The sequence below is a fragment of the Dermacentor albipictus genome, unplaced genomic scaffold (assembly GCF_038994185.2).
Source record: "Dermacentor albipictus isolate Rhodes 1998 colony unplaced genomic scaffold, USDA_Dalb.pri_finalv2 scaffold_63, whole genome shotgun sequence".
NCBI classification, from domain to species: Eukaryota; Metazoa; Arthropoda; class Arachnida; order Ixodida; family Ixodidae; genus Dermacentor; species Dermacentor albipictus.
This window is the reverse complement of record NW_027225617.1, coordinates 40,425-56,535: the sequence shown is the minus strand read 5'-3', so window position 1 is coordinate 56,535 and position 16,111 is coordinate 40,425. Positions and strand designations below refer to the sequence as shown.

Sequence of the window (16,111 nt, the reverse complement as noted above, 5' to 3'; positions counted from 1 at the left end):
ACAAGAGCGGCAATCCAGTGGTCCCTAGCTGTTCGGCTATCGAGAGCGCTTCGCAACGCATCCGCTCGTATTCACAATTCGGGCGTATACTTTAGAGGCTCATTTATATCTGCATTGCCCGAAATTGAGATTCTCACGGGGCACAAATTTTGCTGGAGCTACTAGCCTCCAACAGCTGCACTGCTACGCTTGGCCGGAACACATCGATTAAAGGAGGTTTGTTTGGCTAGATGAATCACCAACCGGATATCGAAGCCGATGCCACCGGAAGTACGACTGCGGCTCGGCATCTCATTCTGGAACGTCGCCCAGCTTTCAGGGACCAGGGCAGCGTGCAGGGTGTCGCGAGCCATTATGACGTCGCTGTAGTAGACGTAATGGCACAGGCCGTCCGTCGGGATCATGCTGGGGTAGATCGCGTAGGCACCCACCGTGCAGACGAGCTCGTTGACCGAGACTGCAAAGAAGATTTACGCGAACGGGGTTAAAGCTATCTAACGTGTTTCATCTGAATTCAACGATCATTAACGCTAACTGCTAACACCAGCAGCCATGATCGCAAGGCTAATTTCCGAGTGGTGAATTGAAAAAGAAAAAAAGAATTTTTCACTTTTCGAGATTTCTGCTAGTGTCCGAGCGGAGAGCGCGCGGAGCACTTTTCTTCAGTCAAGATGTTGTACCATTTTATCTAGTTGCGCATCGAAAGTGCACCTGCGTTGTCGTTGCGCGAATTGTGAGCTACTAGCACAGACGCGGCATGTTACTGTTGACGGCGTGAAACGTGGCTTCCGAGCGGCGAGCGCTGTCTTTGCAGCGCCTGTCACCGGATCTCTGAGGCCGTTGGTCAAATCGCGAGCTTTAGGCTGAGGGCGAGGCGCAGTGGTTGAATCCTCGCGCTCTCCGCTGGTCCCGTCACTGCGGCGTAGGGACGTGCGCAGTCGGCGGCCACGTGACCGTGACGCCGGCAGCGTGCCCATCAGGTGCACGTGTCCGAACCACGGCAGCGCAGGCACCGCACAGGCCAACCGAGGGAAACCATCCAGGACTAGTTCACTGACGATTTCGATCTGCTGCAGCAGGCTGTCGAACGGCTTTGAAGACCGTTCTCGATACGGCAGTTAAGCCGAAGCCTTGCCCTCCTGCTTTCCAAAGTCGGGGACAATGGAGCCGCTGAACCTTGACCTGGAATTTCCTCCATGTCAGCCAATCGCTCGACGCGTCGGGGCTGTTTAAGCACACGGTTCACACGTGCTTAGTCTGGTAGGCGCTCAAAGCCGCATCATCGAGGAGCAGCGTATCGAGAACGGCTTTGAAGACCGTTCTCTACACGGCAGTTAAGACGAAGCATTGCCCTCTTGCTATCCATAGTCGGGGACAATGGAGCCGCCGAACCTTGGCCTGGAGTTTCTTCCAGGTCAGCCAATCGCTCGACGCGTCGGGGCTGTTTAAGCACACGGTTCACACGTGCTTAGTCTGGTAGGCACTCAAAGCCGCATCATCGAGGAGCAGCCATTCCCTGTCAAAAGCGTCCCGGATATCTTCAACCCTGAAAGCCCGTGTTCGAATATCTCCGTGCAAGAACATTTTTTTTTTTTCAATATTGGACGTCATGGGACAAAAGCGCCAAGATGATCTCAACATGCTTATCCGCTTCAGTTACAATCTTTTTAAGGCAGAAACCATGTCCTCCTCCGCTGCTGCGTTGGAACCTGTAACTACCCTGTCCGGCAGGCACGTGTGACTTTGGATCCCCTCGATTGGTAATTGCCGCTTGGATAAGAAAAATTACTATCGTTGTTTTAACGATGGTACGGAGCATACAGGCTTGCAGAAAGAAGACAGAGACAACGTTATGCAAAGGAACAGCGTATAAATAAACCAAAAGATGAGGATGAACACGACGCATGCGCTATAACGAAAAGAAATGGTTACAATAACAGCAAATGAACGGGCGCACGGCATCTAGTATACGCCATCTGAGCGCCATCCTTGTTTGTAGGCACACATGCGTCCTATTTGGAATAAATAAAGTGCTGAAGTATGTGTCACGTGTGTAGTTCTTCCTCAGTCAATGATTCATTGGCGCTATTCCCTGTGCCCCAATATGCAGCATCAACCAAGCTGACTTTCTCCTAATCTCGCGGGAATATGCCGACCACGTTTAGCCCTACGAAAGTGAGGGGTACAAAGATAAGTTTACAGAGCCGCGTAGGTGGTTTTACGAGCTTTAAGTGCAAAAGGTGCGCTTTCAAGCTCACCAGCGCCGGACATACAGCTATGACAGCAGTACATGTGAGACCCATGTGATCCGACGGTGCCAACAAGGTTCCGCGGCATTGATTTCGAACAGGAGGACGATGTGTTGTCTATCGAAAAAAAAAAAGGAAAACACGTTCGCTGCCGTGTAAAGGCGGTTCATTTGTGGGCCCCGCATGCGAAACGGCGGTTTAGCAGAGAACAACGCACCTCGCGCGTTTTTTGATCACGCCTAATATTTACGCACTGTGATTACTAGCTAGGTGCCAGTTAGTAACAACGCATCGACATATTAGAAAGCGAACTAACGAAGGACTCACTGTCCGGCAACTTCGCCTTATGAAACCCGCAGGGTCTGCCTATAAAGCAGACGTTCTGTAGTCGGCTCCCATCAACAAGGTAGTTGCTTCGTCCACCTTCAGTTCCTTTTCGCGTATCGCTTCCACACAATTAAAAACAAGATTATCCTTTGCCTCCGTTGGCGTCGTTATCTATTGGCGTAATACACTCTAAGGAACATGGAGGGGGTAAGCGAGAGTGACTGCACAGTTATTCCTAAAGAAGGGCGCTTTCGTCCAATGAAGGACTAACTAAGTGCACGAGTATGCGTATCGGGCGCACATGTGGGAACGTAAGTGTTTTTTAGTTCCTTGCCGGAAAGGCAGCAGCGGGACGATGAAGGGCAACAGCTAGTCCCCATGCACCCGCTTATTTTTCCCTCGTGTCGTCGAGTGAAGCGACGAAAGCGGTAGTGCCTCTTAGCGTGAGCCAAACGCCCTTTCGGATTAACTACACGCAAGGCAGTACTCTCCCTCTTCGATAGAAAATTTTCATGGAACCTAAAGGCTGAACGTGGCGCGCTATGCCCCTCAAGTGCAAGCTATAAATAGAGGATACGCATTAGACGCGCAAGACATTTCCATAGACTGGCTCTCCGACATGGACAGGCTCGGCGTCAACCTTAGTGAAGCGATGTGTCGGGAAAACAAGCACATGCTAAACGACACAGAAATTTGTCTGTCACTTCCCGTGCACCCATTGGGCCACACGTATACATGTTATGTGTTCCAGGTTTGTTCGTGCCAAAAAAAAAAATCCGGCATATTTCTCATTTCCATTCGCATACGATTACAAGTGCACGCAAAGCTAGACTCTCCCGCTTTGCATGCACAAACTGCCGAATCTCTGTGGTATTGCCGCACCTGCACGTGGCTGCTTAACATATTCGCTACCTCTATGGTGTCGTTTCAACCTATACAGTTGCCACGGGGTAGTGGTTAGCGTGTCTGGCTCGTGAAGACGCGAGTTCGAATCCAAGTCTGGAGGTTGCTTTCTTTTATGCGAAGCATATGACTAGAGCTCAACCCAGCTCCTCAGGCGCGGCGGTGTCACCTTCAATACCACGTGACACCGTGACGTCACGACAGAGGAGAAACGGGGCTCCAACTCACGCCGTCGCTCGCGGCGACGCCTTCAAGGCTGACCACGTGACACCGTGACGTCACGACACAGAAGAAACGGGGCTCCAACTCGCGCCGTCGCTCGCGGCGGTATATAAGCACCTGCGCTTGCCTCTGCTAGACACTCACGAGGTGAGATGCCTCCTGGAGACAGAGCTGCTCGTTGGAATGAGAAGCGAAGGTTGCGGCGTGCTACAGAGACTGTTTCTAGGTGGCTTTGGCTCAACTCTTGCAAGATGGGCTGGGTGGGAATCGAACCAGGGTCTCCGGAGTGTGAGACGGAGACGCTACCACTGAGCCACGAGTACGATGCTTCAAAGCGGTACAAAAGCGCGTCTAGTGAATGCGGTGTTGCCTTAGAAACGAGCTGTTTCTAAGGCTCAGGCGTGCGTCGCTTGCTCAGGCGCACATTTCGTTGCCGCGCCGAACGCTGCGTTGCTCGACGCCGAACGCTGCGTTGCTCGACGCTCACCGCGTCCCATGCGGGGCGCGTAGTCGCTGCGCCGTAGCCCATTGTCTTACACCCCTTGGCGGGTCGACGGGAACGCTGTCGCGTTCCACTCTTGAAGGCGAAGCAGAGTAACGCATGAGTTGTTTCTTCGTCTAGCCGAACCAAATATAGCCAAACAACAGCACTTCACCAGGCTAAACAGTGGTTCAACAACTAAAATAAAGGCTAGTATGCTTCGCATCCTGGGCTTAACCTCAGCTAAGCCACAGCGATTTTTTTAACCCAATGATTTTCTTTAATTGCCTTACAAATGGTTCTTATCAATTATTGCCTCCTTGAATGGAATAGGAAAGAGTGGCGGCTGTTACCTTGAGCAGCACCGGAAGAGAGCAACTGCAAGCAGTAAAACATCTCCTCGCAATAAAACCCCAAAAGGAGAACTTGTTGTTGCATGCCAGTTACTCACGAAATGGACTAGCCTTTATCGCCCAAATCTTCCTTTTTTTTTTTTACCTTAGAGTGCATGGTTGCGATTTTCAAAATTTGCGGCCCTCGGTTTCCTCTTTTACTCGTTCATTGCATAAATGCGCGTCCGGTCGATTTGATGCCTCCAAGTAGCATTGGAGGGATTATCGGTCAGCTGCCTGCTTAGAAATTTCAGGTTCTACGCGATGCCATTGGCCTAAAGAGTGTTAACGCACGCGTAATGCGTAGGCTGTGGGTTCGGGTCCCACGGGCGATAACTTGTTTCTCGTCCATTTCCATTCTCTTTTTGCCTATCATTTGTGCAATTCAATTAAGTACCATATATAAATTCCACCACGTTTTCCTTGGATTCATTATCTGCCGGCTCCGTATGGTGGCGAGTAAGAAAAATCGGATCCCTTGGTTTCCCTTCTTCTCATGGCCCAAAAAAAGGACGCACCCATACATAGAAGGGGCGAACACAGGCGCCGCTTCCAACTGTTGAGTAGCGGGAACGGTTTGCGTAAACATACATCCTGCCACGCATGCGCACAAAGAGTGTGCAACCTTGTCACAGAGTGACGCATAAAGAGAAATGGCTGGCGTTGAAAAAAAAAAATCACATTTCGAGGTGTTCAGTGCAATTGGCGGTTCGCCTACGAAACAGCCTCTGTTATTTTTTTTTTTAATAAACGCGCCTCCGGCGCAAGCCTTTCAAAGCTGTTACCGCTCTTGCCTAAAATGGCTGTCCCCGACAAGCGAGTGTGACAGTCACACGCAGTAACGTTGTCTACCCTGTGTGCGCCCCTTTGACCTTTTTGTCTTGCCTACTTTTCTGCGCACGCACCCGCAAGCTGTCGCACCATCGATCCCCGGTGCGGCCGTTATGTACACTATACGCCGCAAGACGTACAGCACGACGACTTCCCGTGCCTTGCGCGACCCTGCTGTCCAGGCAAACAAGAGGGCACAGCTGCGAGAGCTATTGGGACCGGGAAAAAATTTATATACCATTTTAAGTTTTCCATTTAACTTAACCATTTTAAGTTTTCCAACCTAAGGGCTCAACTTGGGACATTGGGTCGTGGTCGTTTTCCTTCGTGCTCCGTACTGTACGATTTGCAGTAGCGTCTCGGCTACAGCATCCACGGTCGACAAAGGGAATCCCCGCTCCAAATAGGCGGCCCACTTGGTTAGTGAAGATAGCTCGATTCGCCGGGGCTCCCTTCGAAGAGAAGCCCAGCTACTGCAGTTTTCACCACCTTGGACATCCGCCGTGGTTGCTCAGTGGCTATGGTGTTGGGCTGTTGAGCACGAGGTCGCGGGATCGAATGCCGGCCACGGCGGCCGCATTAAGATGGAGGCGAAATTCGCAAACACCCGTGTACTTAGATTTAGATGCACGTTAAAGAACCCCAGGTGGTCGAAATTTCCGGAGTCCTCCACTGCGGCGTGCCTCACAATCAGAAAGTGGTTTTGGCACGTAAAACCCCATAATTCAACCACCTTGGAGTGCGAGGAGTCAAAAGGAATTGGTTATTTATGGGCAATTCTTGTGCCCATGCGTGGCAAGATGTACAGAGTGTCAGAGAAGTTACTGTGCAGTGGCATAGGTGTTCATAGAAGACATACCTACGGCACGACATTGATTCCTACATGATATGCTGAAAATTTCCAGAAACGGCTGGAAGACATGTCCGTGCCCCTCCATGCTGCCTATTGTTAAACACTGCCTATTGTTAAAGAATGTTAATGGATGTCGATAGTTCCTGCGGTGCAAGGACTGTTTTCGCACACCCGTCCTTCCAGAGCAACCAACACACCTTATCAGACGAACTACAGCTGTTGCACTGTCTTAACACACGTGGAACTGGGGCATTATTAGAAGTTGTCATACTTTTTTTTATTGTATCACTCCACAATTACTTTCCGAGCACGCTACATTTATGTAGATATACACATACACACTTCTAGCAGTTAAACAGGTCGCGCTTGCGCTCGTCCGCTTTTCCTGTGTGTGTGTTCTTTCTTAAACGGATTCCACTCTACAGTTACTAGTCACTAATCTTACGCTGGTAAATGATCCTTCTTTTTTTTCAAGAGATAACTCAGTCCGTGCTCTCATCTGTGAAACAGTGCTCCTGTGGAACGTTGGCATAGTCTCACTTAGGAGTGTCATAGCAATAGGCACCTACTTACATGACCTCGTAGTAGTTGTAGTCATTGGTTTGGGCGTCGGCCTCGGCGTAGGTTGTGGCGTAGGTTTCGGCGTAGGTGCTGGCGTAGGTTTCGGCGTAGGTGTTGGCGTAGGTGTTGGCGTAGGTTTTGGCGTAGGTTTTGCCGTAGGTTTCGGCGTAGGTTTTGGCGTAGGTTTTGGCGTAGGTTTTGGCGTAGGACTTGGCGTAGGACTTGGCGTAGCAGGTGACGGCAAACCTGGAGGAGGCATGACTGGGGAAGGGACTCCTGGTGGAGGGACAGCTGGCGGAGGTGTAGGTCGCGGAGGTGCAGCTGGCGGAGGGATTGCTGGCGTAGGGACACCAGGTGGGGGGGCATCACGTGAGGGGACACCAGGTGGGAGGACACCAGGTGGGGGGACATCAGGTACGTCCATTGAGACATCAGTAGGTGAAACTGTCGTATTGTAAATCGACACAATATATAAGCGCATTGAATACTTACTAACGAAGCCACTGAATCGTGCATATTGAGTTTAATTGGTTAATAAGAGTGGCACATGGTGCGAGCCTCTTATCTAATCGGACAGGGTGGACGCCTGCAATAGTCCTTGGAAGACGATGTTTCGCTGTTTCCAGCTGACGTCCCTCGTACGTAGCAGGCTGAGAGGGCCTCTGCATTCGATTATTATTTTGTACGACCACCACCACCCTCGGACATAGGCCTCTCCTTGCAATCACCAATTACCCCTATCCTACGCTTGCCGATTTCACGTTATGCCCTATGCCTGCCGAACTCCACTTCGTCCCTCAACGTCACAGAGAATTTTGACTGCCGTATAGTATATATACTCGGATTTATATAGGTGCTTTGTATACTCTGGTTTAATACATAGGCGGAGATTCTTTTCCCGAAAAACAACAACAAAAAAGCAGCTAATGTCGCCCCTCGCCTCATTCAGCGGTCTTTAGCACTTTGCCAGTCGTTGTCTGTCCAAGCCAAGGTCAGGAGCCGGCGCATGTTCCGAGCAGATCTGTATCCTGGTCTATAGACCTTTTCATCGGGCGAGGAGCATAGGGCGCGCGGAGAGCCTTTCCTCCTCTCTGGCTTTGGCGATCGGGCGCAGCGCTGCTTGAAAGTATTGCCATGGTATTGCTGCCGCGTGCTGCGGAACGATTTCGAGATGTTTTAGATCGTACTTTGTGAAATTTGCGCCATGTCCCTTCATATAGGGTCGTCAGGGAAGCCTTTCGGTGCATCGGTAACTACAGTAGGCGGAAATATCTCTTGGCGCAAAAATGTGACGCGCTTTATCAGCCGCGGTGTACGCACATTATCAGTCGTGGTGTGTGTATGTGTTGTGAACCATTTTGCTTATATCGGTTTTAATTCAACGAAGAAAACCGGTGTCTCTGTATTAGCAGCATGCAATGCTAAATCTGCTCACTATCAGATCGCTCGGCGTAGAAGGTAAAACATAAAGCATAAGAGCGCATGCTCGTGCATGGCCAACCTAAGGCAACCACGAAACATCTAAGCGGCAGGCACTAACAAATATTTGTGATGTACCGGCATCGTTCTCACGCATTTCAAGTCTAGTAGGCTTGAAGTTACCATATGTCTACGCTAGCATTCCTGCATGAGGCCGATGGCGCTGCTCAACACAGCGATCACTGCGGTTGGTGAACCAGCACGATACATATGTAAGCTGTGCGCCTCGGCATTGCCTTTTTGGCTTGCATACAGCCATAGTATACGAGAAGGATCGCATAAAAATAATGCGATGCCTATTTTTCAGGCCAAAGTTTCCGTAATACGTGTGGGTGTGTGTATAGAGAACAGAACGAACACAACCAAAAAAAAATTCGGTATCATCCTCTTTCTCCAAAAAGCAAGAGAAAACAGGCTAACGCCGAAATACGACCTCGCATAGTCACGCCGCACAACGTTTATAAATATATAACCGCTGATGCCGTATGCTTGGACCATGCGGTATATAGAACAAAGATATCGGTAATCCAGCACCTACCACTGCTTAGGACGCTCGCGCACTTCGTAAACAGTCCCTTTGCTGGACAAACTTAATTCAGACTGTAAGGTATGCTGCTATTACTTGCCAAAACTATTTGATTCAGGGGCGGAAACCTCAACCATCGAACCAAGTAGTCACGCAATGTAACCTGCAGCAAACAGTTTGAACGCTTGTCAAAGTATAACATCACAGCTCCTATCGTAGCAGAACGGTACCTACGCTGTTAGGATCGTCGCGTATGTTTCATGGCTCCTAAACCGCAGCTTAGAAATAGAGGATAATACTGCAATAAGGTCACATTAGTGATTAGAACATTAAAAAATACGCAGCTGATCTCCGAGGCTGATTGTAGGCTCAAATATGCGCGCGCACATCGCGCTGCGTGTTCCATCCACCTCAACGCCAGCAGAAACTCCGGCCATGACACCTTGAACCACTTCAGCATGTCTCACAGAACCGTTTACCACGTAGAAGACGCGCGCCATACTAAATGGACTGCACGAGCGCGAAAGAAAACACCAGAAACTACCGCCGAGCGTATAACTCCCATGGAAAAGACCGCTTCCACCCAAGCCAGTATGGCGCTGCTCATAGGTGGCGCCACTGCGCTCACAATATGGCGGCGCCTAGGAAAAAACGGTCTACACTGTACCCCCGTTTGCTCCCTACTGCAGACCGACTCACTGTCCTCTCAGGCTACATCCAACATTTTTCGTCGCGTTACACGTTGTGCAGTCCCTAACTATTCTCGCATCTCTTCGTTAACCGCGAAGTCTATGTCCCTTATATATTTTGTTGAAGCTTAGCGGGCCTTCCTAATTTGGTTGTACTGGATTAGTATTGCCACTCTGGTTCTCGACATTTATGCCAATGTCAGGCGCCATTCCTACCCTGGAGACGTAGTGTATATAAGTGACGGTAGAATGCGCGAATAGCCCCGTTTTATTATCAAGTATATCGTCGCAAGCTGTCAGTCTCGACAAGGTAATATCTTCCGTAGGCCGCCAAATCACTTTTGGTACAATTCTGCAAACTTCCTTCTCATGATCAGAAACCCCTATTGACGTTAAATGGTGCAATATTTTAATTTGAAAGAACGTCACTTTGGGCATGTTGGTATTCCGTTTTAGCTTTTAGCCCACTAAAGACACAGGGACAGTTCGCATAGACGTATACGAAGCGCTTATAATAATGATAAACATTTGAACTTTCGCCTCAAACTTGCTGAACTTCTCCCGCATAATTGCTCAGGATGATATCGGGCACGAGACTGTTGTGTGGCAATTGAGACGTGGCCGCTACAAGGACAAGCCGTATGGTCACAAGGTTTCGCAGAACACATCAATCTGCCATGAGAGCATGCACTGGTCTAATTAGCTTATTCTCACTACTGCTGGCTGCCAATAATGCGATTAGCATTATTCGAGAAGCTCACCAAGTCTACGGTATGCGTGTTTGTCCTCGGCTAACCTTTTTTTGCACCTACTTGGGTCCCTGCTTATATAGTCCGTGAGCCAATTGCATCGGGCTGTTGGGCCGAGGAAAGCGAGCTTGAAAATAACTGTCGGGCAGACACGGGCCCCTTGGCCATGTCACACTGGTTATGTGCCGCTATTCAGTCAGTCTTTTTCAAACATCAACTTGGCTCGCTATGTTTCCGTCACCGGGTATGTGCGGCTGTTCAATGAGCCTCTTGAATGACATGTTGGGTTTCTGGGTGTGTGCCACTGGGTGTGGCTGCCGCACTTCGCTAAACCTCTTTGCCGTCAATTTGGGTGCCTATTTGTGTGCCCTTGGGTATGCGTTGCTGTTCAATGACGAAAAACTGCACTTTAAAGATGGCGCCTGCGGTGAACATAATGGAACCCCGGTAATATATTTGCATACAATGTTATGTGCATTTATGTTCAGACAGGTGTCACGCGCGAATTTCGTGGCGACGCGCCAGAGGGCGCAGCGTTTGCGGAAGGAAGCGCGAGTGAGCAGCCGGTTGCAGCACGTTACGCGTTTCAGCATTGGCGACATGCCTACATGGCTTCGATGCTAATCGCAGTGACGCAGACATTCGTCTAGATGTGTTCTGCAGAAATTGCAGAACACATCTAGACGGTTGTAGCAGAGAGCCGCATTTGCCCTTTGCCACAACCGCAGCGGAATACAATAGGAGACTAGAGGATGCAGTGCGGTTGTGACGCACAGTAACGAAGAACCGACACTGCTGACACCCGCAGTGTCGTTGGTTGTGCACAGGTTGCGTCTTAGAAATTCTGCAACGATGAAATCGGAACCTACTTAATTTTCAGCGCCGCGCATTTGCTTCGCTACAGAGGAGAGATGCGGCATCGGGAATTCGCGAAAACATGCGATTCAAACGCTGAAACGACCGCAGAAAGTGAAGGTAAATTTGTGTCGATCTAGACAGTTTTCTTTAACGGAAGTGGTCAACCTCAATTTCTTCACACGCCTATACTTCCAGCGGTTCTTGTAAGACGGGAAACGCTCACCATCCGACGTTGCCGTAGTTCGAGCCCCTGCAGATGGACCGCTGCTTCCACCGCCCCCTCCACCGCCACCGCCACCGCCTCCTCCATAGAGGTCCCCTTCTGCAGCGTCTTCGACTGCGCACAGAGTAAATGTGAAGTCAGGGCATACGTGGAACCCATCATTCGTCCACAGTCATTCGAGTTCGCGTATTTTGTTCCATTTTTGCCTCTATGTGCGTGCATCTGCGGCTAGCTTCTGTATATTTGAGGTTCGAGGAGAGCACGCATCTGCTCCTCAAGCCCAACCGTGGCTGCGCATGGCGGTCCGCGCTGCTCCACACATAGGTGCAAGACATCAACCCGCCCCGGCCAAGGCCGGGTCGGAAATGAGCGATTTTTATCCGCTCTCGGGCCCCTGGGTCCTCCTATAACCCTCTGCATGAATACAAGGCACAGTATGCGAAGCTCAAGTGAAAGAAAATCACGGACTAAATTGCTTGAGGCAACAACATGAAACGGTTGCTTTTTATGTCTAGGGAACACGCTTTTTTATAGCTAATAATGAAAAACAAACTGCAAGCTGCTCTCTATACAGTCCGACTGTGACCGTTTTTACGACTGCAGTATTTTATCACTCTCGCTACGACTTGAGGCATCGTACGTGCTGCGATGTGATTTTTTTTTCGGCGTTTAAAGAAACCCCGCAAAATACGAAGTAACACCACGTGACTGCACTCGTGCGCTGTCATATTGCAGCGCTCTCAATCGCGATTCGAGCGAAGGAACCGTGCGCGCGGACCGTGGCGAAGCGCGCGGCCGCGGCTCTAGGCTTCGGCTTCACAGTGAGTCAGCATCTTTTGCGGCGGCACACGCAAAGGAGGCGCCGTCGTAACCGATAAGCCATATACTCGACGCACGGTTACAGTACTATCGTGCGATAGCGCACGAGCGCAGTCAGGTGGTTTTATTTCATATTTCTCGGGCTTTCTTTAAACGACGACAAAATCGCCACGTAGCATGTACGTTGCTACAAAAAAAAATGGATCGACCGTTTCTGAGCGCCCTCTACAACACAAGGAAATGCACCTGGCCATTAAGTGAATAGTAAAATTTTGCACAAATCATCTTACTTAATTACCCGGAACATAAAAGACAACCTAAGGAGTGCCACATGACGGCAAACCATATGCTGTTGGTTTCATTCAGCTGCGGCTAACCAATTTTTTTTAAATCCTTGGCACAAGTTACGTCAAACACCGTGCACACACGACAAGCATGGCCCACAGCGTTTGCTAGGGAAAAGAGCAGTGACATCTGGCAGCACAGAACACGCAAATATTTGATGAAAAGTTATACTTTCCAAACTTCCCAATCGGCCTTTTACAGCACACCCCGGTCGAAATGTCCGGAAAATATTTTAAACTTCAGGTTTCAAGCGCGCAACAATTATCGCGTTCCGATCGCATCCTAATCGAGCACCGCGTAAGCTTCCCTTCAAAAATAAAGAACTTCTCCGACCATTACGATACTGCTTAACGCGAAATCTAAGCACAGCCCTATACGTTTCTTTTTTTTTTCATTTCGCCATATATTCGCCGGGTCGGACGATCTTTCTCGTGCAGCACGTTGACGAGGGTGCGTAGTCTGACGCGACCGCCTCGGGTCTCCGGAGATGGCGAGGGGCAGCACGGCTGCGACGCGTAGGCGTGATTCCCAGCAGTCGCCGCAAACAGACCTGCGGCTCATGCAGCGCTTTGTTTCCACATACGGTATCAGTGGCGTCGTCGGTGAACAGACGACGCGCGCTGCCCGGGCGCCATCTCGTAGTCATCGTCTCTGCAGAGCCCGTCTTGCGCGGCAGTGCGCTTTCCTTCGCAGGCTTTCGCCCATTGCGCTCCTCCTCCCCTTTCCGCCGCATGGTGTTACGGACATCCCACCGCTGCCACCAGTGTTACGGACATCCAACCGGTGCCAGCAGTGTTACGAACTTTCACCGCTGCACCACGATTACGGCTTTGTGGTCCCGTAGCGCTCGTCACCCGTTTCGTGACAGAGCGTTGGTAGCGAAGACTCCGAGCCTGGCGTCGATGAGAATAACAAAAGGGACTTTATACATTATATACAGGTTATCATACAGGACATGAACGGGTCGGCACTGGGGCCGAGTGCTCACAACAAACGCGACTGTTCTCGCACGACGACGTCCGGCGAAAAAACGTGACACATCTCACCCCAGTCGGGAGCGACACTCTCTCCCGGTGGGACGGCGGATCCTGTTTTTCAGGCGGCGTGTCGCTGCTTTTATAATCCCCGAGGAACCATTGTCACTCAAACGGCCCAATACAAAGTCAGCACACGACGGTCGTCCGAGGGGTCCAACCAGCGACCGCGCTGGCCACCCGGTTCAAAGTTCGCGCGCGCGGTGACCTCCAGGCAAGGGAGGTGCGGCGCCGGGCTGTCTGGCACACGCCGACACGTCCAAACATGCGGCTCGCCGAGGCTTCTCCCGCAGCCCCCGCACGACGGCTCAGCATCTTGACTTGTGAAGGGAGAATTAGGGCGCTCGCAGGATAGATTCCGCATCTTGCAGATTCGGAATCCGGGCTTGTGGTAATGGCACAACAGCATCCCCGCCCTCAGATAAGGCGCCGGGAAGACGAGCTGCCTCCACGTGGCTCGGATGCCGGGCGCGCACGTTCGTCAGGCTCGTCCAAGTTCACGTCCAGTGTCGGGACGCCAGGTAACATCACGTGCCCAGGTCCGACTCGCCAGGACAGGAGCTCTGCTCACCGCGTCGTCGCCAAGGCACCTTGACCAGCTCCGCTCGGGTCGTTCCTAAGACCTTGCTTCTCGCCACTGGTCCCGCTTGGTCGTTCTGCAGCTTGCAAAACCGACCGGCAAAAGGCAACACCCAACACGAACAAGTGCCCTCTGTCTCCCGTCAAACACCAGACAAGGCCATAATCCAAATCAACCTAACTAAATCGCTATCCCTCTTTTTACTCCCGCTGCAACAAGAGGCAGGTGTACGATCTAGTACACAAGGCTCAAACAACCAATTTTCAAATTAACAACGCAACAAAATAGAAACAATTATTAATCAGCAATAATAATTACAAATAGAATGGTCCCCTTGAAATCACTTGGACCGAAAACATACTTCTGAGGAAGCAAATGAGGTCATTCATTTTTCCCGGTGATATTTTCGCGGAATCCGAAGCTGCTTATATTTGCGACCCTGCTTATCCGTGTAGCGGCGGTACAATAAGCCAGATTCCTTGCCAAATGAAACCCCCTTTTTTTTCACTCCCCGTTTGACGCTCTTCCTCAGATCGCCTAGTGAACAATCTTCCTGTTGTTCGCGAATCCGAGTTTCCCTTTCAACTGCAGCCTGCTCCTGCCAGCTGGCGGAAACCGGAGCGAGTGTGGAGCCCGCGTCGCCTAATTGCGGCGTCGCGTCTCTATCGCGGCTAGCACTGCACGCGTCACTCCCACTCACCTCCAGGACCCGCTCGTCTAGGCCAGCGTCCGAGCTCTGCCTCTCCCGTGACTGCTCGCCACTCAAGTTACCTTGATCAGTCCGTGTGCCGCACCGCCTTTCGCTCACCGACGCTAAGTCAAGTTCCCTCGACAGCGGGCGCGCTTTGGATCGCGTGGGGGCCATGTACGCCACGTCGGCAAAGAATGATTTGCCCTGATCCCTCAGCAGCTGCTCCGAGCTATTTGAGAAGAGGTAGGAAAATTGCTCCGGGAGGGCGGCTGACACAGCGGCTTCGGTGTTAAGTTTCCCAAACTCTCCTTCAATGATAACCGTTGCGATCGGTAAACAGACACTCTCCTTCTCGGCCACTTGCCGTATCCTAACGCACTCTCCCGTAAAATCACTCGAGGAGACGAAAGACGGGTGAACAACGTCCATAGTTGCTGCAGAGTCCCGCAGTGCTCGGCACTTCTTGCCGTTTACCTTAATTTCCTGCACATAGGGCTCCAATAGACGTATGTTCTTGTTAGTTTCCCGTATTGTCGCAAAAGCAATTTTCTCTGGGCAGCTCGCTGCGATGTGCCCTTGCTTTTTGCAATTGTAGCAAGTTAACGGCTTCCGTTTTTCAAAAGAACGCATCGTATCGTTTCGCTGCTTGGGACCATCGTTAGCATTCTGAGATGCATTCTGTCCTTCCCTTACAGTTTCTTTGGTAAGAGACTCATCTTTCCGAAACTCGCGACGCGTGATTTGCTTCCGTTCGTCGGACTTCCCGGAAAACCCATCTCTTCTATCAGCTTTTTCTACGCGCACTGCCTTGCTGTGCAAGCTGCGGCGGGTGTAATACTCTTCCGCTAACTCTGCTGCCTTGTTTAGCTTAACCTCCTTTAGCCTATCTTGCAGCCAGAGCCGGACATCCTCATCAATGCAACGGTAGAACTGCTCCAACGCGATGCATTCGACAATTTTGTCGCGGTCGTCGTAAACCTCTTCGCCCTTCAGCCATTCCACCAGGTCGGCTTTTAGACGAAACGCGAAGTCAACATTCGACTCCTTACCCTTTTTTGCATACCGGAACCTCTGCCGGAAAGCTTCGGGCGACAATTTGTACTTCCGCAGTAGCGCTTCCTTCACATCACTGTAGCTCTCAAACGCCTCTTTCGATAAGCAAGTAATTACGTCTGATGCCTCCCCAGGAAGCAACGCTAACAGATTCTGTGCCCAGAGGGATCGCTCAATGCTATTCCGTTCGCACACGTGCTCAAATTTCACGAGGTATTTGGCCATATCCTCTCCGACGACAAAGGG

At 50.8% G+C, this 16,111-nt stretch overlaps 1 protein-coding gene across 2 annotated transcripts in view; it reads right to left on the bottom strand.

Moving 5' to 3' along the window:
• LOC135921380 (uncharacterized) overlaps positions 1–16,111 on the bottom strand; it is a 60,387-nt gene that overhangs the window by 32,524 nt on the left and 11,752 nt on the right. For both annotated transcript variants that reach the window (XM_070530203.1, XM_070530204.1), the window contains exons 4-6: positions 11,344–11,457; positions 6,832–7,263; positions 244–457 (exon numbers count right to left, since the gene is read on the bottom strand). In XM_070530203.1, coding sequence (XP_070386304.1) covers positions 244–457; positions 6,832–7,263; positions 11,344–11,457 — 760 coding nt within the window. The remainder of the gene's footprint in view (positions 1–243; positions 458–6,831; positions 7,264–11,343; positions 11,458–16,111) is intronic.